The sequence below is a fragment of the Symphalangus syndactylus genome, chromosome 22, assembly GCF_028878055.3.
Source record: "Symphalangus syndactylus isolate Jambi chromosome 22, NHGRI_mSymSyn1-v2.1_pri, whole genome shotgun sequence".
In the NCBI taxonomy this organism is placed as follows: domain Eukaryota; kingdom Metazoa; phylum Chordata; class Mammalia; order Primates; family Hylobatidae; genus Symphalangus; species Symphalangus syndactylus.
In genome coordinates this window covers 8480769-8501741 of record NC_072444.2, presented here as the reverse complement: position 1 = coordinate 8501741, position 20973 = coordinate 8480769, and the positions used below count along the sequence as shown (strand labels likewise).

The window sequence follows — 20973 nt, the reverse complement described above, 5'->3', positions numbered from 1 at the left end:
CCAAAGTGCTGGGATTACAGGCTTGAGCCACCGCGCCCGGCAATTTTCTTTATTTTCTATTTTTTATTTCTTTTGTTATACTTTCTTTGGAGTTGATTTGCTGTTCTGTTTGCCTTTTGAGGTAGAAGTTTCTTAGATCATTAATACTGAGCCCTTCTTCATTTCTAATATATGTGTTTAAAGCTACACATTTTTCCCTGAGTCCTGCTTTAGCTGCATCCCACAAGTTTTGATATTTCCTATCTTCATTATCATTCAGTTCAATTTGTTGTTTATACAATTGAACTGTTATTTCTGTTATAATTTCTTCTTTGACTTAAGGGTTATTTAGAATTATGTTGCTTAATTTCTAAGCAATTGGGACTTTTCTTTTTTGTTTGTTTTTGAGACACAGTTTCACTCTGTCACCCAGGCTGGAGAGCAGTGGCACAGTCTCGGCTCACTGCAAACTGCGCCTTCTGGGTTCAAGCGATTCTCGTGCCTTAGCCTCCTGAGTAGCTGGGATTACAGGCGCCTGCCACCACGCCTGGCTAATTTTTGTATTTTTAGTAGAGACAGGGTTTCGTCATGTTGGCCAGGCTGGTCTCGAACTCCTGACCTCAGGTGATCTGCCCACCTTGGCCCTGCAAAGTGCTGAGATTATAGGCGTGAGCCACCGTGCCTGGCCAGCAATTGAGACTTTTCTAATTGTTTTTTTATTATTGATTTGTAGGTTAATTCCGCTGTAGTCAGAGGATATCCTCTAAATTTTATCTTTTGAAATTTGATCCTTACTTTATGGCCCAACATATCGTTAAATTTTGGTAAATGTTCCATGTGTATTTGAAAAGAACATGTATTCCGTTGCTGTTGAATGCAGTGTTCTACATATGTCAAACTAATATTTAGTCCTTAGTGTACATGTCAAGCACCATTCCGAATAGTTTTAATATTTTACTGCATTTAATACCCATGACAACCCTATGTGGTATGTTACTATTTCTATTCCCATTTCATTTCTATTCCCATTTTACAGAAGAGGTCACAGAAAGCCTGGTTTTCTCACCTGACCATCTGGCTTCACAGTTGTCATTCTTTTTTTTTTTTCTGAGACAGAGCCTTGTTCTGTTGCCCAGGCTGGAGAGCAGTGGCGCAATCTCAGCTCACTGCAACCTCTGCTTCCCTGGTTCCAGCGATTCTCCCACCTCAGCCTCTCGAGTAACTGGGATTATAGGCGCCTACCACTATGCCCGGCTAATTTTTTGTATTTTTGGTAGAGACAGTATTTCACCATGTTGGCCAGGCTGGTCTCGAACTCCTGACCTCAAGTGATCTGCCTGCCTCAGCCTCCCAAAGGTGCTGGGATTACATGCGTGAGCCACCATGCTCAGCCAGCTGTCATTCTTAAGAGCTACACTCGAATGCTATCACAGGTCCAAAGCCTTTCCCTGGGTTCCTACAGATCCCAGTTACCCCTAAACTCCTTGGTTTATGGCTTTGTGTTGCTGCCGCACGTGCACGGTTTTCTGTTCTGCACAGCATTGGCCTGGATGCAAAATTCAGCTCCTTCCTTAGTTTCTGCTTTTCTCTGCCTTAGGACTTCAGCTTCCCCATAGTGGTTTATCAAGGTATTTTCCCAAGCAAAGACCATTCTCTTCCTAAATGACACTCCTGTGCCTGCCATTAACAGTACACATTTACACAAAGGAAAGCAAAACAAAGGCATGCCTGCAAGTGTTAATGCTAAAATGTTAACAGTATCTCTGGGTGATACAATTGTAGATGCCATTAATTTTCTTTACGCTCATTTTGATTTTCTACATTGAACATGTCATTTATGTAATTAGAAATTTTTAGACAAGAAAATATCTCCACCCATAATCCCAATACCGCAATGCAATTGCTGTTTTCATTTCTCTGGCACATGTGCATATTTTCTGAAAACTACCCAACTGGAACAAAATTGGAGCCTTCAAACGTATTTCTCTCCTGAATGCAACCTACACAGTAATGAAAATGCCAGCTATCCATTTTGAGTACTTAGTAATAGGTTGAACCATATGCAATTGCTGATGTTTGCCTTGGGGCTTTACGTACATCATATCATTTGAGTCCTGGCTTGAGGGGGGTTATATCATTCCCACTTCACAGCTGAGTTAAGTAAGGTGCAGAGAGGCTGAATAGTCCATGAGAACCAGGTAGGAAGCAGCAAGGCTGGAATTTAAACCCAGGTGTCTGGCACCAAAGCCCACTTTCCCCTGGCCCCTGCCGCCTTTCCCTTGCAGTGCCCAGTGGGATTGCAGCTGAGTCCCTGACCTTCACTCCACTGGAGGACATGATCTTCCTCAAGTGGGAGGAGCCCCAGGAGCCCAATGGTCTCATCACTCAGTATGAGGTGGGTGTGGGACCCTCTTACAGTGGGGGTCCCTGGTGGAAGGTGAGAGGTGACCGTCTTTCTCTCTGCTGCTACAGTAGTAGGTGCATGGGAGGACAGATGTGATTGTCATAGTTTCTTCAACTATGGCCAGGTCTGTGCCCCGTGATTTCTAGGGAAGGGTCCTGAAGGCAGGAGGGAGAGGCGAAGATGACTAGAAGCCTGGCTTGATGGCATCTCGTCTCCTTTGCTTAGCCTTATCTCTCACTTTCCTGAAACATGGTGGGTGGAGGCTGCTGGTCAGGGATGCTCTGCCCATCCTGTGCCCACCTGCCTGCCAATCCTGCTCCCAGATCAGCTACCAGAGCATCGAGTCATCAGACCCGGCGGTGAACGTGCCGGGCCCACGACGTACCATCTCCAAGCTCCGCAACGAGACCTACCACGTCTTCTCCAACCTGCACCCAGGCACCACCTACCTGTTCTCTGTGCGGGCCCGCACAGGCAAAGGCTTCGGCCAGGCGGCACTCACTGAGATAACCACCAACATCTCTGGTGAGCCCCAGCCTCTTTGGAGGTGGCCCAGAATCCAAGGGTTCCATGGGCAGAGGGGAAATGGGGGGCATCCTGGGGGTAGTTACAGAGGGCCCCTGCTGAGATAAATATGCCATTTAGGAGTTAAAGTCAGGCTCAGGGAGGATGAAGTCAGAGGAGTCAGGAGACTGTGGTCAGTGGAATCAGAAGCTTGAGGCTGGGGCCGGTGCCTGAGGTCAGGGCCAGGGTAGCTCAGGTCATGTCAGCAGGAAAAAAGAGGCTAAGGCTGAAGTAGGGGAGATCTGAGGACTGTGGTCAAGGAGGCTGGAAGCCTGGTCTCCCTGGTCCAGTGGCCAAGCTCCAGCTTGTGACCCTGTCCCCTTCCCCAGCTCCCAGCTTTGATTATGCCGACATGCCGTCACCCCTGGGCGAGTCTGAGAACACCATCACCGTGCTGCTGAGGCCGGCACAGGGCCGTGGTGCGCCCATCAGGTGGGAAAGCGGGGACGGAGGGGTGGGAGTCCAGGGCCTTAGGGAAGAGGCCCCTCCTCTGACCCAGAGCCCCACCCAGGCCAGCTCACCCTTTTCCTCCCTCAGTCTGCCACGCAGGGCTCGGGGTGTCTGCAGGAGATCGTTCTGGGATGCTCGGCAGGCGAGAAGCCTGCAGTCCCTCCCCTCTGAGGCCATGGGTCTCAGATGGTGACTGTCAGGAGGACCCTGGATAGGTCCAGCCTGGAGAGGGGACTGTCCAGGCCTGTCCAGGGGGCCTTTCCTCAGACACCTTGGAGAAGTGAAACTCTGGGGGCCTTATATCATCCCAGCCTTTTCCTGGAAGCACAGAGATGGGCTTTCTAGAAGGCTGGGGCAGCCAGCCAGATAGGGCCATGTCTCTGGAATGGCTAGGGGCTTGGCTTCTCCACCTGCTCTCCCGGAGGAAGCTGGGCTTGCTGGTGCCGTGGTGGCTGGGGCTTGCTGGTGCCTATCCTCTGCTGGGGAGAGGGTGCTGGAGACAAGACTCGTGTGTGTGTGTGTGTGTGTGTGTGTGTGTGTGTGTGTGTACGTGTACGTGGGATGTGAACCTGGGTGTGTCTTTGTGATAAAGACATGGGATGTGTGGTGTGAGTGTGTGTGAGAGGCGTGTATGGGAGACATAAGTGTGCGTGTGTGAGAGTGTGAGGGTGTTTGTGCAACTGTGTGCACGTACTGTTAGCCAGACCCTGTGCTAGGGGCTTTATCTGCATGAAGCCATTTATCCTCATGGCAGCCCCATGGCATGGGTATGATTACCTTCATTTTACATATCGGGAAACTGACTCAGAGAGCCTAAGTCACTTGCCCTCAAGGCCACACAGCTAGTAAGTGGTGGAGCTGGATTTGGACGCCAGGTCTATCTGCTGTGCCTGTACCTTTTCTAGAAGTTATAGAGCCTCCCTGCCCTTCTGGTCCACCCCTTCCTTCCACGAAGGTACATGCTCTGGGAGAGGGTGACAGCCTTTAGGTGAGGGGGTGTGAGGGTCCTAGTCAGTTCCCCAGGAAGAGAGTGGGCTGCCCGGGTGACCATGGCAGTCCCTTACCTCCTCACTCCCCACTGTATCCTCTCCTCTTCTGCTTTGTGTTCCCTGTATTTGCCACTGCAAATCCTGCCCTGGACTGGTTCCCAGACCCTCAGGGAAGCCCCAGGAAAAAGTCACGGGGTCTGCAGGGCCTTTTGCCTGTTGCTGGAGCCTCAGGGCCCTTATGCCGCTGAGTCTGGGATGGATTGGGAACCCTTCCTTCCTTGTCCGCTTGAGGGATCCTGTGAGCAGCACTGGTCAGGGTCCCTCAGGATGATGATTGCAAGGCTAGGTGGGGGCAGGCTTGGTGGGAGCGGAGCGGCAAGATGGCTGCATGACCCTGGGCATGTCCCGTTACCTTCCTGAGCCTCCATTTCTTTCTCTGCACAATGGGGATTATTCTAGATTAAGATGCACTTTGTTCGTGGCTAATGTTAATGATTACCTCCTGGTGGGATTTAGGGCTAGGAGAGGCCTGACCTTAGCCTGGGGTAATGGAGGCTGAAAGGGGCTTGGACTGGTGTTTATAATGGGCTAGTGACAAGCCATGGGCTGGTGTCCAACACTCTGGGATGATTCCCCACAACTTGGATGCTCCAAAGAAACATCTGGTGAGCAAGGAAGAGGCATTTCTGCGTCCCCGAGCAGAGGCTGTCAGTATGGGATGTCACACGCCAAGACGTGACCGAGACTGTAATTGGAAATACTTAAATTTGTCAGGATTCACTTATTTACTCTCCACTTTGTTCTGCAGAGGATTTGGAGGAGCTCATAGCAGAAACCTACTTAGTAAAGAGATAAAATAGAAACACAGCTGGGACCAGGGAGCACGAACCAGAGTGGGCAGTCAGGATCCTGAGACAGCAGGGCTCCGATTTGCTGATCAGAGGCTGCCTTGGCATTGGGAGGGTGCTAGAGACATAGTGTTGGGTGTCCTTGTTTGATAAATGACTGGCTCTCACTAGAGGTCAGTTTTAGGAAGCCCAGGTGCCTAGTGTCTAGCACAGGGCTCATCGTCTGAGCTCAGTCATCTCTTTCTGAATGAATGAATGAATGAATCTGGCTAACCCTGTCATTTACTGAGTCCCAGAAGGGAGCTTTCAGTAGCTTTGGTTTCCCAGGTCTTGTGTCACACGCACAAGAGGACTCATGGAGGAAGCAGGCTGGGGCCTTATGGCTTGGTTATATTGAGCAGGGTCCACGATCCTCTTAGCCTGGATTAGTAACAGGAATAACCGCTGACAGGTGCTGGCTGCTTGCTTAACTTGCCTGTTCTTCCCGTCTATCTTCTGGAACAGTCTTGCAATTACTCCCATTTTATGGAGGAGGAAACCGAGGCCCAGGGAGGTTAGGGGACTTGCCCAGCTAGTAAGGAGTGGTGTGTGGAAGTTAGTCCCCAGGAGGGCTTGACCACAAAGCCCACGCCTTTAACTGCCAGGTGGCTCTCCCAGTCCTCTGGCCGCCTGTGATCCCCTGTACGCTCTCCTCCCTGTCCAGCGTGTACCAGGTGATTGTGGAGGAGGAGCGGGCGCGGAGGCTGCGGCGGGAGCCAGGTGGACAGGACTGCTTCCCAGTGCCACTGACCTTCGAGGCGGCGCTGGCCCGAGGCCTGGTGCACTACTTCGGGGCCGAACTGGCGGCCAGCAGTCTACCTGGGGCCATGCCCTTTACCGTGGGTGACAACCAGACCTACCGAGGCTTCTGGAACCCACCACTTGAGGCTAGGAAGGCCTATCTCATCTACTTCCAGGCAGCAAGCCACCTGAAGGGGGTGAGGGACCGGCCAGGGTCATGGTGGGCGTGGTTGGGTGTGGGGGATGGCAGACGGGGGATACCTTGGAGCAGGCCCAGCATAGACTCCAGGCCCAGCCCTTCCCATAGCCCCACCTCCCATAGCCCACCCCCATAGCCCACCCCCATAGCCCTACCTCCTGTAGCCCTACCTCCCACAGCCCACCTCCCATAGCCCCACCTCCCACAGCCCACCTCCCATAGCCCACTTCCCATAGCCCCACCTCCCATAGCCCCACCTCCCATAGCCCACTTCCCATAGCCCCACCTCCCATAGCCCCACCTCCCACAGCCCACCCCCATAGCCCCACCTCCCACAGACCACCTCCCATAGCCCACCTCCCATAGCCCCACCTCCCATAGCCCCACCTCCCATAGCCCACCTCCCACAGCCCCACCTCCCACAGCCCCACCTCCCACAGCCCCACCTCCCACAGCCCCACCTCCCACAGCCCACCCCCATAGCCCCACCTCCCATAGCCCCACCTCCCACAGCCCACCCCCATAGCCCCACCTCCCACAGACCACCTCTCATAACCCTGGCCCCACAGCTCCTCCCCCATAACCTTGCCCCTCCCGTAGCCCTGTCTCCTTTTGCCCATCTCCCATTGCCCCATCTCCAATAGCCTTACCTCCCATAGAGCCACCCCCACGGCCCCGCCTCCCATAGCCCCGCCTCCCAGAGTCCCTCCCATAGTCCCTCCCCCCATAGCCCCTCCCCCATGGTCCCGCCCCTCCCCCATGGTCCCGCCCCTCCCCCATGGTCCCGCCCCTCCCCCATGGTCCCGCCCCTCCCCCATGGTCCCGCCCCTCCCCCATGGTCCCGCCCCTCCCCCATGGTCCCACCCCTCCCCCATGGTCCCACCCCTCCCATAGCCAGCCCTCCCGACCCCAGGCTCCTTCCCACAGAGCACCACCCCCTTCCTGAGCCTTCTTTCCTAGTCTCTTTTCTATCCAGGTCCCCAGTCTAGTCTCTGCTCCTTCCTGAGGCCCTGCCTTCTATCTTAGATGCTTCTCTTCCCAGAGGAGTCCATCTCAGATTCCAGCGTTCCCGTGTTAAGGCCTAGGACCCGCCTCCTCACTGAAGCCCCACCTTTTCCTCCAGGCTCCTCTCTCCTCTGCTGCTTGCCTGGTTTCTTGCCTGATTTCTGACTTCCTAGCTGGACCTCTCGCCCTAGGCCCCGCCCCGATGTCCGAGGCCCCGCCCATTTCCCCGTGACGTTTGTTTCTCTTTTGCCTTCGATCTCATCCCCCTTTCCTAAGGCACTGCAGGTGCCTCCCCTCTAGGCCCCGCTCTCAAGGGCCTCCCCAGGCCTGCCTTCGGGTGGGGTGTCCCTTGATGCCATCAGCACCAGACAAAGCCCTGAACAGGCCCAAGAAACGCTGTCTGAGGTTCCCACCCTGGGGAGGGAGAGGTCGGGGCTTCAGCAGCGCTGAGACCCCCATCTGTGCCTCCAGGAGACCCGGCTGAATTGCATCCGCATTGCCAGGAAAGGTAAGTCTGCTGAGTTCCTGCAGCCTTTCAGCGGCAGGTTTCTCACCTGCCCAGCGCTGGGGAGGTGGATCCTGAGGACCTAGGGCTGTGGGAGTAGAGGAGGATGGTTGGGCAGGCCTGGGGCCAGGAGGGGCTTCTCTGCTGGGTTTCCATGTGCCCTACCTCAAGGGCGCCTTCTCCCAGGCTGACAGCAGGGGCCTGGAGCAGGCTTGTGGAGAGGAGCCATTATAGTTGGGCCTTGGGGGTGGTGGGTACTGGGTGCTGGTTCTGGGTTACGTATCTGCCCGGCTTTCCTGTGGTGGGGGAGAAGGTGAGGTCAGCATGGGCCCTGTGCTGTAGGTATCTTTCCTGCTTCCAGACAGGGAATGTGGTTGGTTTGCCATCCTGAGATGGACTAACCATGCCCTAGGTACACAATTCCTAATCCCTATTACCTCCCAGGAGGGCAAGAGGGTGGGGCTGAAGCCCAGGTGTCTGCTCTCTCCTATCTGCTGAGAGCTGGGAGGATCTGAGAAAGTGGGGAGCGAGGGAACCTCTTCCTGGCAAAGGAGCCATGTCCGTGAGGACTGTGGCGTGGAAGTGCAGAAGGTATCAGGGATGGTGAGGAGGTAGATTTGCTGGAAAGGCAGGACACATGTTGAGGATGTGGGGTGGTTTGTGCAGCCCAGTTTGTTCCTTGGGCACAGCCACCTACAGGAGGGCCTTGATGGTCCCTGTCTCTCCTCTGATCCCTTGTTCTGCTTTGCTCTCCCCAGCTGCCTGCAAGGAAAGCAAGCGGCCCCTGGAGGTGTCCCAGAGATCGGAGGAGATGGGGCTTATCCTGGGCATCTGTGCTGGGGGGCTTGCTGTCCTCATCCTTCTCCTGGGTGCCATCATTGTCATCATCCGCAAAGGGTGAGTGAGGCCGGTGCCCTGTCCCACCAGTGGCTTCTACCCCTCAGAGGCCTGGTGGCACAGAGGAGTTGCGGCTAAGAGCAGGTAGGGCAACTGTCCTGCAGGTGTGTGGAGGGCTGCCAGCCTGGGCATCGTCTCTACAGATGGATCTGAGCTGGGTGGTGGGAAGCCAGAGACTGGGCAGATGGGGCTGCCCTGGAGTGGCATGGCCGGAGTACAGTTCTGGCTGGTGCCAAGGAGCTATGCCTGCTGTGCCTGTTTCAATAGGGAGGGCATAGAGGTGACCTGGCTTTGAACCCTTACCCCCCTGCAGACCTTCAGCCAAGGTGTCTGCCCTGCTTATGGGATTGTGCAGTTGACCTCAGCAGAGGATGGAGCTCACTCCTCTTTAAACCAAGGGCCCTGAGCCATGGCTCTTCCTGGGATCCACCTTCTCTCAGGCTCAACTTGCCCTGGACCCTGTTCCTGTGGATCCTTGAGGAGCCCTCCTGGGCCCGTGACCGAGAAACCCCTCCCCCTGCCGCCCCTACTATCCCTCATGTCTCAAAGGTCCAGTCTGTGTTTGCATGAAATGTGTTTCCTAGCGGGTTTGCAGAGGGCAGCATAAATCCCAGGACATTGTGGAATCCAGAACCTAGGATCTTGCAGTTTCAGAAATGTAGGATTTAGGACTCTAGGAATCTTTAGAATTGTAGAGGCTCAGAGCCCCAGAACCTAAGAGCTGCCAGGTAGTTCAAAGCCATCTAGTCTAGTGGTTTTCAAATCTTTTTAAAGAAACAGAACCTGCCTTCAAAACACCAGAAAACCGTTCCCTGGGAGCCTAGTAAATGGAGCAGATGAAGGCTGAGCAGCAGTGCTGGTCGGAGGCCGGGTGGGGGCTTCTGGCACCTTTCTGCTTGCCAGCTCTGCCCCACCATGTTCCCCACCAGGCAGCCGTGGGACACTGTGGTCCAAGCACCTTAAATGAGGGATGGGGATGCTGAGGCCTAGAGGGGACACAGGGCTGCCCATGGCTACCCAGAGAGCCAGAGGCAGAGCCAGCTCCACCCTTCCCCACCTGGGCTCTGGCTTCTACAGCCCCTACTGCTGCCAGGCTGGGCACATGTGGATGAGTTGGCTGTATCTCTGGGCTGCCGGGAGCAGATAATAGGATCCAGGAAGATGAGAGAGAGCTGGCTGGAGCCACCTTGCCTGAGGCCAGACACCAGCAAGAGAGAGAGAGTCTAGGGGTGGAGTGTGCAGCGGGGTGGAGGGGATGTGAGGGGGATGGCCCAGCCAGGGCGGTACACTCTGATTTTTCCCCTCATTGTTCCTGCACAGCTTTAAGAGAGACTATTTTAAAGTATCATTTAATGAGGCATTACTATGTGCCAGGAGCTTCACACACATCATCCATGAGTACATTAGTTATTGGATACCTACTGTGTACCAGGCACTGTTCTGGCACTCAGGATGCATCAGAGAACACTTCCTTCTTGGATCTTGACTGACTCCCTTTTTTCTGGATGAAGAAACTGTAATGAAAGCCCCTTGCCCAGGCCACTTGGCTGATGAGCAGTAGGGTCTGACTTCCACTCAGGCTCGCCTACAAATGTGAAGGCCTCACCGAGTCTGGTGCACAGGCGGTGCCCCCGGAGTGGCAAGCCCCTGAGTTTCCCCCAGCAGGGGGCCTGAGAAGTGACTTTAAGTAGGGCTGGGGCTGGAGAGGGCTATAATGGAGGGGGCAGATTTCAGTTGCAGGTGGTATTTGAGGTCCTAGAAATCTACCCTCAAGAAGAGGATTGGCAGAGTGGGGGGTGTCAGAGAGCACTGCAAAGAGAGCGCTGGGCCCAGGACAGGGTGGATCAGAAATGTTGTCAGGGCCTCACTAGGAAACCCTCCATTATGTATTTGCTACCCCGTAAACCCAGGTTATCCCAGATGCCTCCAGGAACCCCTCATCCCCCATCACTCCAGACCTTCTTACTTCCTCTAAAAGCCATTCAGTCTCACTGTGTAGCACCTACTGCATCCCCCTGGATCTGAGCCTGGCCTTCAGGGCCTTCCGTGCTCCTCAGGGCTTTCGCAGTCTGCGTTGTGGGTATCATGGGATGCAGCAGCCCTGGCAGGGATGTGGGTGTTCAGATCAACGTGGGGTGCCAACGTAACTAACAAGAGTAGGAAGTTGCTGAGGAGGGCAGTTACCACACCCCCATGGAGCCTTACTGGAGGCAGGAGGGAGTCCCAGGGGGATTATGGGTAATAGAGGCCAGCTGGAAGGAGATTTCAGATTCTCCATCCTGCCCTGCCTCTGTGGACGATCAGACTGGATGCATCTGCTGTAGGGGAATTCCAGGGCCTGGAAGGGAGGCTGGTGACCCCAGGCCGGGTCAGATTCCCTGGCTCTGCTTCCAGAAGTCCCCATACCCCACCCTTCTCCGTGGCAGCACTTTCTTCTCCCTGCACTTTGTCATTTACTTACTTGTAGTGTTTTGCTCAATGCTCGCTTCTCCTCCTGGGTTAAGAGCTCCATGAAGGGCAGAGAAAGCCCTGTCTTGTCCTATATCTCCACGGTCTAGCCCAGGGGAGTCAGGTCTCCCCACTTTGAGGTGTAGGGAGGGGTGGTTTGTGGGCACTGCTGGGTGCTTCCCGGTGCTGGAGCCTCACAGCAGTCCCTGTGGGAGATTATTATTAACCTCACTATGTATGTATGTATGTGTTTTTTTTTTTTTTTCGAGACGGACTCAAGCTCTGTCACCCAGGCTTGAGTGCGGTGGCGCGATCTCAGCTCACTGCAAGCTCTGCCTCCTGGGTTCACGCCATTCTCCTGCCTCAGCCTCCCGAGTAGCTGGGACTACAGGCGGCCGCCACCACGCCCGGCTAATTTTTTTTTTTATTCTTAGTAGAGACGGGGTTTCGCCATGTTAGCCAGGATGCGTATCTATGTATTTTTTGAGACAGAGTTTTGCTCTTGTTGCCCAGGCTGGAGTGCAGTGGTGCAGTCTTGGCTCACTGCAAGCTCTGCCTCCTGGGTTCAAGTGATTCTCCTGCCTCAGCCTCCTGACTGGCTGGGATTAAAGGTGCCCGCCACCATGCCCGGCTAATTTTTTGTATTTTTAGTAGAGACAGGGTTTCATCATATTGGCCAGGCTGGTCTCGAACTCCTGACCTCAGGTGATCCACCTGCCTCGGCCTCCCAAAGTGCAGGGATTATAGGCCTGAGCCACCGTGCCCAGGCTTAACCTCACTTTTTAAAGAAGAAGGTGGAAGCGCATGGAGGTGAAGTTCTTTTATTTATTTTTACTCATTTATTGATTACTCCATTCAACAAAATATTCATTGTGGGATGACAACGTGTGGGGCCCTGGGGCAACCAAGGGAGACAAAAAGACAAGGATCCTGTCCTCCTGTACTTTGTTGCCGGTGGAAAGCCTGGCATGAAATTAGAAAAAGCACAAATAGAAGAGATAATTACAAATTGTGAAAAGAACAGGGTGCTGGGTGTTGGGGGCAAAGAGAATACAGGAGACATCATGTAGCTGGCACTCATGGGAGAGTGGTCCGGGAAGGCCCTTTTGAAGCACAATGTGTCAACTGAGGCCAGAAGAATGCCATTTCTTCAACCGCGTCCTCCCTCGTGGGGCCTCTGCAACAGCTCCAGCGCCCTGGACCCTCCCCTCTCTCCCTGGGATGGAGGAGATGTGCTGTGTGACCTGGGGTCCAGCTCCTGCCTTTGCTGGTCCGTCTTCCGCTCTCCTCCCCTTCATCTGCAGGATTTCCTGTGGAAGGCCATTCTTTGGGGTCCCTGCCGACAGGGTGGTGTGGGGGCAAGTGAATGGAGGCCTCTGGAGAGCCTGGGAGGGGAGCACAGAGGAGGTTCCAGGACCAGGGTCCTGGGGCAGGTGTTTGCACTGGACTCTGCCACTGACCCCCAGAGAGGCCCAGGCAGCCCGTGTTCCCTGACTCAGCTTCCCCGCCTGTGAAATGGGAATCCGACCTGCTTTACACTGTGGTTGCTTTGCGGTAAGGTAGGGCTCTTGATGGAAGCTGTGCCCCAGGTACTCCCAGAGGGGATGACCTGTCTCCTTTAGTGGTGAGGGTGGGCCCTAGGTGTGTCCTGGGCATACATCTGGAGTCCTCTCCACCCTGCCCCCTTTCTGTCCCCACCCAGGTGGAGGTGCAGGCAAAAGGGCTGACCCCTTAGGGGCAGAGGGCCCTGCAGGGAGGGAGGGTGGGGTGCTGTCTGCAGGGACAAGAACAACCCTGGTAAGCACAGTTAGCCTAGAGAGTACGAGTCTGTGTGTGTCAGGGGACGTCTAATGTGTATGTGTGTGTGTTTGTGAATATATGTCTAAGTGTGTTTGAATACATGTGCATGCATGTCTGCATCTGTGTGTCTGCATTTGTGTGTGTTGATAATGTGTTTCTCCATGTATGAGTGTATGTGGGCATATATCTACATGTGTGTCTGTGTGAGTGTGCATATGTGTATGACTGTGTGTGAAAGCTCTGTGGCCCCCTAGGCCCTTTTCCCACCTCCTCCTCACTCCTGCAGTAGGCCTCGGGAAGGTTTCAGAAGGGCCTTGGGTCCTGGTCATTAATATCTGAGCCTGACCAGCTCTTGGGACCAGGAAGGTCCTTCTGACCTGTCCAGTCCCTGGCCAGCCCCCTCCCCAGCCTGGGCGGCACCCAGGCCCCACCCTGCTGCCTGGGCATTGCCTCAGCCCAGCCTTGGTGGACGGACCTCGGACACGACTGTGCTGTTCTCTCTTTGCATGCTGCCAGGAGAGACCGCTATGCCTACTCCTACTACCCGTAAGTAGCTCCACCTGGCCCGGGAGTCCCGGCCCTGCCTGGGGGAGATCCCCCGCCCCCGCCTTCTCTGGTTGGGCTTAGTCTTGCTGCGTCCAGCCTGGCCTGGTGTCCACCCCGTTCTGCCTGGTCACCTCGGCCTCTGACTTTCTGCTCTGTCCCTCCCCTCTGCGTCTTCCTCAAGTCCTGGTCACGAGTGCTGGTTCTGCCCCTAAGAGGCATGGGTTCAGAGCTGGCCCTGCTGAGTCACCCCCAGCAAGTCCCTGAGCCTCAATGTCCCCTTCACCACCAGAGCAGCCCCTTACGTCTACTGTTCCTCATGGTTAGAAGGATGTCCTGACCTCCAACCAAATCCACGTTCAGGACACTCTCTGGAGCCCACGTCCATGTGCATGTGTGTGCTTGTTTGCATGTGGGCGGGGCCTACCTGTTCTGAGACTGGCAGCTCCTCCCACAGCACAGGCAACTCTCAGGCCCCTACAAGTCCCTTCTCCAGCCGGGCAGCCCCAGCTCTGCAGACCCACCATTTCCTGGGAGCCTCCTCTGGGCCAAGCCCTGTGCTCAGTTCTTGACAGAGTCCTCACAACAGCTCTGAGAAATAGGAGCTCTTATCACTCCCACTTTACTGATGAGGAAACTGAGGCTCAGAGAGACCAAGGGAGTTGTGGGAGGTCGCAGAATGCGCTGGAACTGGGATACAACCCAGGCCCCTGCTGACTCCACAGCCTGCCGATGCTCCTCTGTCTTCTGTCTCTGTCTTCTACTCTGCAAGCCTTCCGGAACATTCCTTCCGCACCTGTCCTGGTTTTCCCTCCCTTGAAGCGTAGGCCCAGAGGGTGCCAGGCCAGCCCTGAGGACAGTGGGTCTCTCACCTCCTCCTCCCTGGACGGCTCCTTACCTTGCTGTTTCCCAACACGAGCTTTTCCAGCAACTCAACACCCAGCGACTCGCGCTGAGCCCCCAGCTCGGCTCCTGCAGGGGCTGTGGACAGGCAGCTCTCCCTCCCTGCTGCTTGTGCAGTTAGTTTTCAAAACCAGATGCAGAACTTTTCAAAGAATCTGTATCAAATTCCATCTGCTTAATCTCACATTGAGCTCAGCCGGATGCCAACAGCGTTAGGTGTCCCTCCCGGGTTCCATCTTCTGGGGATCGGGTTGGTTTGTTTCTGTAGCTCTTCTTCCAGGTAGGCCAGGAGTCCTGGGCTGGGAACGGAGCCTGTGGCACATCCCCGGAGACCGCCCTCTAGGCCAGCATCTGCTCAGTGATGGGTCCTCTCTGGGCTCCATGTTCAGCCAGCCTGGCCGGCTGTCCTCTGTCCATGGCCCTGTCTCCCCACCTCCTTTTCTCCCTCCCACTTTCCTCTAAGTTCCTTCGAAGTCACAAACTGCCATCCTCATCCGTGAAGCTGGGCCTGGAGGAAGAGGAGTCCTCTCTTTCTCTTCCCTGCTGCTCTGAGCAGCAGGACGGACTGGTGGGCAGTGGTGGGAATCTGGACCTTCAGTGGGTCTCTTTACAAGTCTGTGGTGGTCTATGCTGGGACCATCCTAGGTGCTACTGGGAGTAGGGAGAAGCCAACGGTGGAATTCATTCTGTGCGTGGGGGAAGCCCCCGAGGCCTGGCTGAGCATGAGCCAGACCCTCTGCGGGGAAGGAAGGGTGTAGTCACTCCTTCCTGCAGGAGAAAGAGGAGTCTGGAGAGCGGTCCCTGTTTAACACAGGGAGGAGAGAGAGAGGTGGGGACATGCTGGGCCTGGAGCTGGGCCAGCCATTTTCCTAGTTTGGGGTGCAGTGGGGGTGAGGGGAGCTGTCTGCTGTGACACCAAATTAGCCCTGGAGTGACTTTCTTTCCCATTTCCTAAGCCCAGGGAGCCAGTGAAACTTAGGAGTGAGATCCCAGCCTGAGGCCACTGCTGCTCCACCCCTTTCCCTTCGCAAAGGTCCATAGGACGGGCTCTGCCAAGCCCTTTTCAGGGAAGAAGCAGCTCTGGATCTAGTGAGTGAGGGATGGAGGCAGAGCCCTCCGCAGCCAGAGATGCTTCTAGGACAGCTGCTGGCTCCTGGCCTTGAGGTCCCCTTACTCCAGGGCCTCCCCACCCACCTCTGGGTGCTGTCCAGCCCCACACAGTGCCTGTGTCTCCCCTCAACCCCCTCCTCCAGGAAGCCGGTGAACATGACCAAGGCCACCGTCAACTACCGCCAGGAGAAGACACACATGATGAGCGCCGTGGACCGCAGCTTCACAGACCAGAGCACCCTGCAGGAGGACGAGCGGCTGGGCCTGTCCTTCATGGACACCCATGGCTACAGCACCCGGGGTGAGTGCCCGGCCCTCCTACCCCTTCTTCATGGCTCTGGGGCTCCTGACCTGAGACAATAGGGTCCCCACGTCAGATGAGTTCTGTAACACCTGCAACCAAAAGTGAAGCATCTGTGGTGCTCCTGCTGGATACCTGCTGGATACAGAGCCGCACAGGTGGCGTTTTTGCATTGTGTACTGGAGGAGCTTGCAAGGAATTCTGCTAGTGTAAGAGGAATGCAAGGTCCGTTGTGACAGTTGTCAAGGAGGAGGGTGCTGCTGTAGGAACAGAGGGATCAGAGTGGCCTCACCCCTTATTGAGCACCTGTTATGTGAGAGGTGGGGATACAGTGGCTGAGAGAGACCGATAGAGTCAGACCTGGACCCGCCTCTCCCTCTCTTAGCTCTGCGACCTGGGGCAGGTTGCTTACACCCTCTGGATTTGTGTTTCCTCGTGTATAAAATGGGAATGCTGATTGCCTCTGCTGGTAGGGCCAGTGTGAAGACTAAATGAGATAATGTGTGCAAAATCACTTAGGGCTGTGCTTGTATTCACAGAATATAGTGAGTCAGCTGTCATGTACTAGGTCTGTGTCTTAACTTGCTTCATCCCACATCTTTTTATTCTGTTTAGTGTTGATTTGTACAGAAGAGAATATGTAATGTTTATGAAAGTCATAAAATCATAACAATACAACAAACAGCAATGAATCTCATTGGTGAATTAGAACATTATCTTGGTACACCTCCCTAGCTATATCCCCTACCTCTTTCTTAGATGTAAATATTCCCTTGAAATTGTTGTGTTGTGTTTTGTTTTTTTTTTTTGAGATGGAGTCTTACTCTATCACCCAGGCTGGTGTGCAGTGGCATGATCTCAGCTCGCTGTAACCTCTGCCTCCCAGGTTCAAATGATTTTCCTGCCTCAACCTCCCAAGTAGCTGGGATTACAGGCACCTGCCACCATACCCGGCTAATTTTTTTGTTTTTTTGAGACGGAATCTCACTCTGTTGCCCAGGCTGGAGTGCAGTGGCGCCATCTTGGCTCACTGTAACCTCTGCCTCCCGGGTTGGAGCAATTCTCCTGGCTCAGCCTCCCGAGTAGCTGAGATTACAGGTGTGTGCCACCACACCTAGATAATTTTTGCATTTTTAGTAGAGATGGGGTTTCATCATGTTGGCCAGGCTGGTCTTGAACTCCTGACCTTAGGTGATCCACCCACCTTGGCCTCCCGGAGTGCTGGGATTACAGGCGTGAGCCACCGCCCCTGGCCAGTTTTTGTATTTTTAGTAGAGACAGCGTTTCACCATGTTAGCCACGCTGGTCTCGAACTCCAGACCTGAATTGATCTGCCCACGTCAGCCTCCCAAAGTGTTGGGATTACTGGCGTGAGTCACTGTGCCCAGCCTCCCTTGAAATTTGTGTTTATAATTTTCCTACCTTTTTTAGGGGTAGGTTTTTTTTTTTTTTTTTTTTTTTTTGAGATGGAATCTCTCTCTGTTACCCAGGCTGGAGTGCAGTGGCACGATCTCCGCTCACTGCAAGCTCCGCCTCCCGCATTCACGTCATTCTTCTGCCTCAGCCTCCCGAGCAGCTGGGACTACAGGCGCCCGCCACTGCACCCGGCTAATTTTTTGTATTTTTAATAGAGACGGGATTTCACCGTGTTAACCAGGATGGTCTCGATCTCCTGACCTCGTGATCCACCCGCCTCGGCCTCCCAAAGTGCTGGGATTACAGGCGTGAGCCACCGCGCCCGGCTTTTTGGGGGTAGTTTTACCATGTGTACATATCTCCCCAAACAATGCGTTGTATAGTTTTGCTCATTTTCATCCTTTATAAAAATGAAATCACAGACTACTTCTTAACTCCACATCATATTTAAATTTACCCATGTGGATATTTTGCTGCAGTTCATTTACTTTCTCTGATGCGTAGTTTCCCATTGTATGGCTGTATCACGATTGACTTCTTCATTCTGCCATCCATGGGCATTCGATTGGTTTTTAGTTTTTTTGTTACCACAAATGAGACTGCTGTGAATATTCTGATGTGGATGCCTAGATGCACCTGCACACAAGGTTCTAGAAATAGAATTGCTGGATTGTGGAGTACGTGCATCTTTAGCTCAATGAGAGTGCCAAGTTGCTTTCCAAAGCAGCTCTGCCTGTTTTCTTTCCTAGCAGTAGTGTGTAAGACTTTCTGTTGCTCCACATCAAGATCAAAGTTTGCCAGCCTTTTTCACTTCTGCCACATTAGTTTGTATAAAATGGTAATTCTCTATAGTCTTAATTTGCATTTCACTGATGACTAATGAGGTTGAACATATTTTCAAGTCATCAGTGGCCATTCAGGTTTCTTTTTCCGTGAAATGCCTGTTCATGTCTTTCACCTCATTTTCTATTGGGTTTTCTGTTGCTTTCTTAGTGGTTTTTAGGAGTTCTTTATATATTTAGGATAATAATCATTTGTCACTTATGAATTGCAAATATCTCCTCCCAATTTGCGGCTTATCTTCCTAGGTTATTTATAGTGTCTTTGGATGAACAGAAGATTTTTATTTTCGCGCATTTAAATTCATCAGTCTTTTCCTTTGTGATTTCCACTTTTTGTGTTTTTTAAAGAAGTTTTCCCTACCCAAAGTTATAAAGTATTTTTTGCTTTTTTTCTAGAACTTATGACATTTTGCATTTTATATTTAAATCTTTTTCCATCTGGAATTGATTTTTGTGTGTGGTGGTATAAATTAAGGATTTTATTTTTTCCATGGCGATAAGCCACTGTCCCAGCATCATTTATTATAGTTCACGCTTTCCCTGCTGATTTGCAGTGCCATCTTTCTCGCACACCACATTTCTACAGATATGTGGATCATTTTTCAGTTCCCTGTTTCTTTCATTGGTCAGTTTGGTTGATTCCCAACCACATGGTCTAATTATTGAGGCTATTTAAGTCTTGATATCTGAAACATGAAGCCGTGCCAACTTTGTGCTTCATCAAGGATGTCTTGGCTATTTTTGTTTTCATTCTCTCTCTCTTTCTTAATGAGATAGGGTCTAGCTCTGTCACCCAGGCTGGAGTGCAGTGGCACAATCTCGGCTCACTGCAACCTTCATCTTCTGGGCTCGAGCGATCTCACACCTCAGCCTCCTGAGGAGCTGGGACTACAGGGGCACACCACCATGCCTGGCTAATCTTTGCATTTTGTTTTTTTTTGGTAGAGACGGAGTTTCACTATGTTACTCCAGGCTGGTCTCAAACTCCTGGGCTCTAGTGATCTGCCCGCCTCAGCCTCCTAAAGTGTTGGGATTACAGGCATGAGCCACCACGCCCGGCGAATTCTCTTTGTTGTAAAATTTAGAGTCACCTCTTTAAGTTTCTTGAAAAACTTTGTTGGATGGTTTTGTATTGAATTTATAGATCAATTTGGGAAGAATCGCCATCTTATGAAATTGTCTTTCCACCCATGAAAGTGATGTATATTGCCCCATTTATTTAGGTCTTGAATGTCTTTCCATAATTTTCTCTATAAAATCTTGTACATCTTTTTTTAGATAGGTGTCCCTAGGTTCTTTATTTTTGACTTCTATTGCAAATGGTACACTTTTCAAATATTACAATTCTATTTCTTATATAGAGAAATGCAGTTTATTTTTGATTGCATATTGATCTTATATTCATACTTCTTTTTTTTTTGTGAGACGGAGTCTCACTCTGTCACCCAGGCTGGAGTGCAGTGGCGCAATCTCGGCTCACTCCAACCTCTGCCTCCCTGGTTCAAGTGATTCTCCTGCCTCAGCCTCCCAAGTAGCTGAGATTACAGACATGCGCCACCACGCCCAGCTAATTTTTGTATTTTTTTTAGTAGAGACGGGGTTTCACCATGTTGACCAGCTAGTCTTGTACTCCCGACCTCAGGTGATCCACCCACCTTGGCCTCTCGAAGTGCTGAGATTACAGGCGTGAGCCACCATGCCCAGCCTTATATTCATACTTCTTGATATGCTTTCTTATTCTCATTTGTCTGTAGAATGTTTCAGGCTTTCTGAGCAGTTAAAGGATCTGTGAATATCCTTTGCAGAAGAAATAGTTGTTTCTTCTTTCCCATTTCTTATTCTTTTTCCCCATGTTTTTCTGGCTGGGACCTCTGGTACTGTGTTGAATAGAGTGGTTGTAGCTGGAACCCTTGTCTTCTGTTCCTGACTTTAACAGGAGTGTTTCTAACATTTAAACACAGAATGAAAATTGCTTTGGGGTTTTGGTAGAAATGTTTTCATCAGGCTGACCAAGTTCCCTTTAGTTTTTAGTTTGCTGAGAGGTTTTAAGTGGGCATTAAACTTACCAAATACTTTTTTCTGCAATTATTGTGATAATTTGTTTTTCCCCTTTTGTCTGCTAATGGGATGAGTGACATTTTTAGATTTTTAAAAAATTACCTTAAATTCCTGGGATAAATTCAACTTGGTCATCATGATTATGATGTTTCTTTTCTTTTTTTTTTTCTTTTTGAGATAGGGTTTCACTCTGTTGCCCAGGCTGGACTATAGTGGTGTGATCATGGTTCACTGCAACCTCAACCTCCTGGGCTCAAGTGATCCTCCCACCTCAGCCTCCTGAATAGCTGGGACTACAGGTGCCCACTGTCATGCCTCGCTACTTTTTTGTGTGTGTATATTTTTTGTAGAGACAGGGTTTTGTCATGTTGTCCAGGTTGGTCCCGAACGCCTGGGCCCAAGCGATTTACCTGTCTTTGCCTCTCAAAGTGCTGGGATTACAGGTGTGAGCCACCTTGTCTGGCCAGATTTTAAACTTCTAATTTGATATATTTAAAGGACTAAACAACTATTCAGGCTTTCTATTTTTTTAAAAATAGAAAGTTATATTTTTGATAAGTTATATTTGTCTAGGTATTTGGCCATTTTATTTATGTTTTTAAACTCAGTGTTATGCACTTATTAATCATATTCTCCTTGTAATAATCTCTCTCATTAAATTTTCACCATTTTGTACCATTTTACTCTGCTTAGTAGGTGTGTTTTTTTTTTTGAAATGGGGTCTCACTCTGCCGCCTAGGCCGGAGTGCAGTGGTGCAATCCCGGCTCACTGCAACCCTCTGCCTCCCGGGTTCAAGTGATTCTCTTGCCTCAGCCTCCCTAGTAGCTGGGGTTACAGGCACCTGCCACCACGCCTGGCTAATTTTTGTTTTTTTGTAGAGACGGGGTTTCACTATGTTGGCCAGGCTGGTCTTGAACTCCTGACCTCAAGT

At 52.1% G+C, this 20973-nt stretch overlaps 1 protein-coding gene across 11 annotated transcripts in view; it reads left to right on the top strand.

Annotated features, from left to right (window-relative positions):
• PTPRU (protein tyrosine phosphatase receptor type U) overlaps positions 1–20973 on the top strand; it is a 92988-nt gene that overhangs the window by 42328 nt on the left and 29687 nt on the right. For 7 of the 11 annotated variants that reach the window (XM_063631382.1, XM_055261265.2, XM_063631377.1 and 4 more), the window contains 8 exons: positions 2265–2374; positions 2707–2908; positions 3277–3379; positions 5938–6211; positions 7690–7726; positions 8482–8620; positions 13385–13414; positions 15568–15725. In XM_063631382.1, coding sequence (XP_063487452.1) covers positions 2265–2374; positions 2707–2908; positions 3277–3379; positions 5938–6211; positions 7690–7726; positions 8482–8620; positions 13385–13414; positions 15568–15725 — 1053 coding nt within the window. The remainder of the gene's footprint in view (positions 1–2264; positions 2375–2706; positions 2909–3276; positions 3380–5937; positions 6212–7689; positions 7727–8481; positions 8621–13384; positions 13415–15567; positions 15726–20973) is intronic. The other 4 variants (XM_055261269.2, XM_055261268.2, XM_055261267.2 and 1 more) reach the window with 1 other exon arrangement.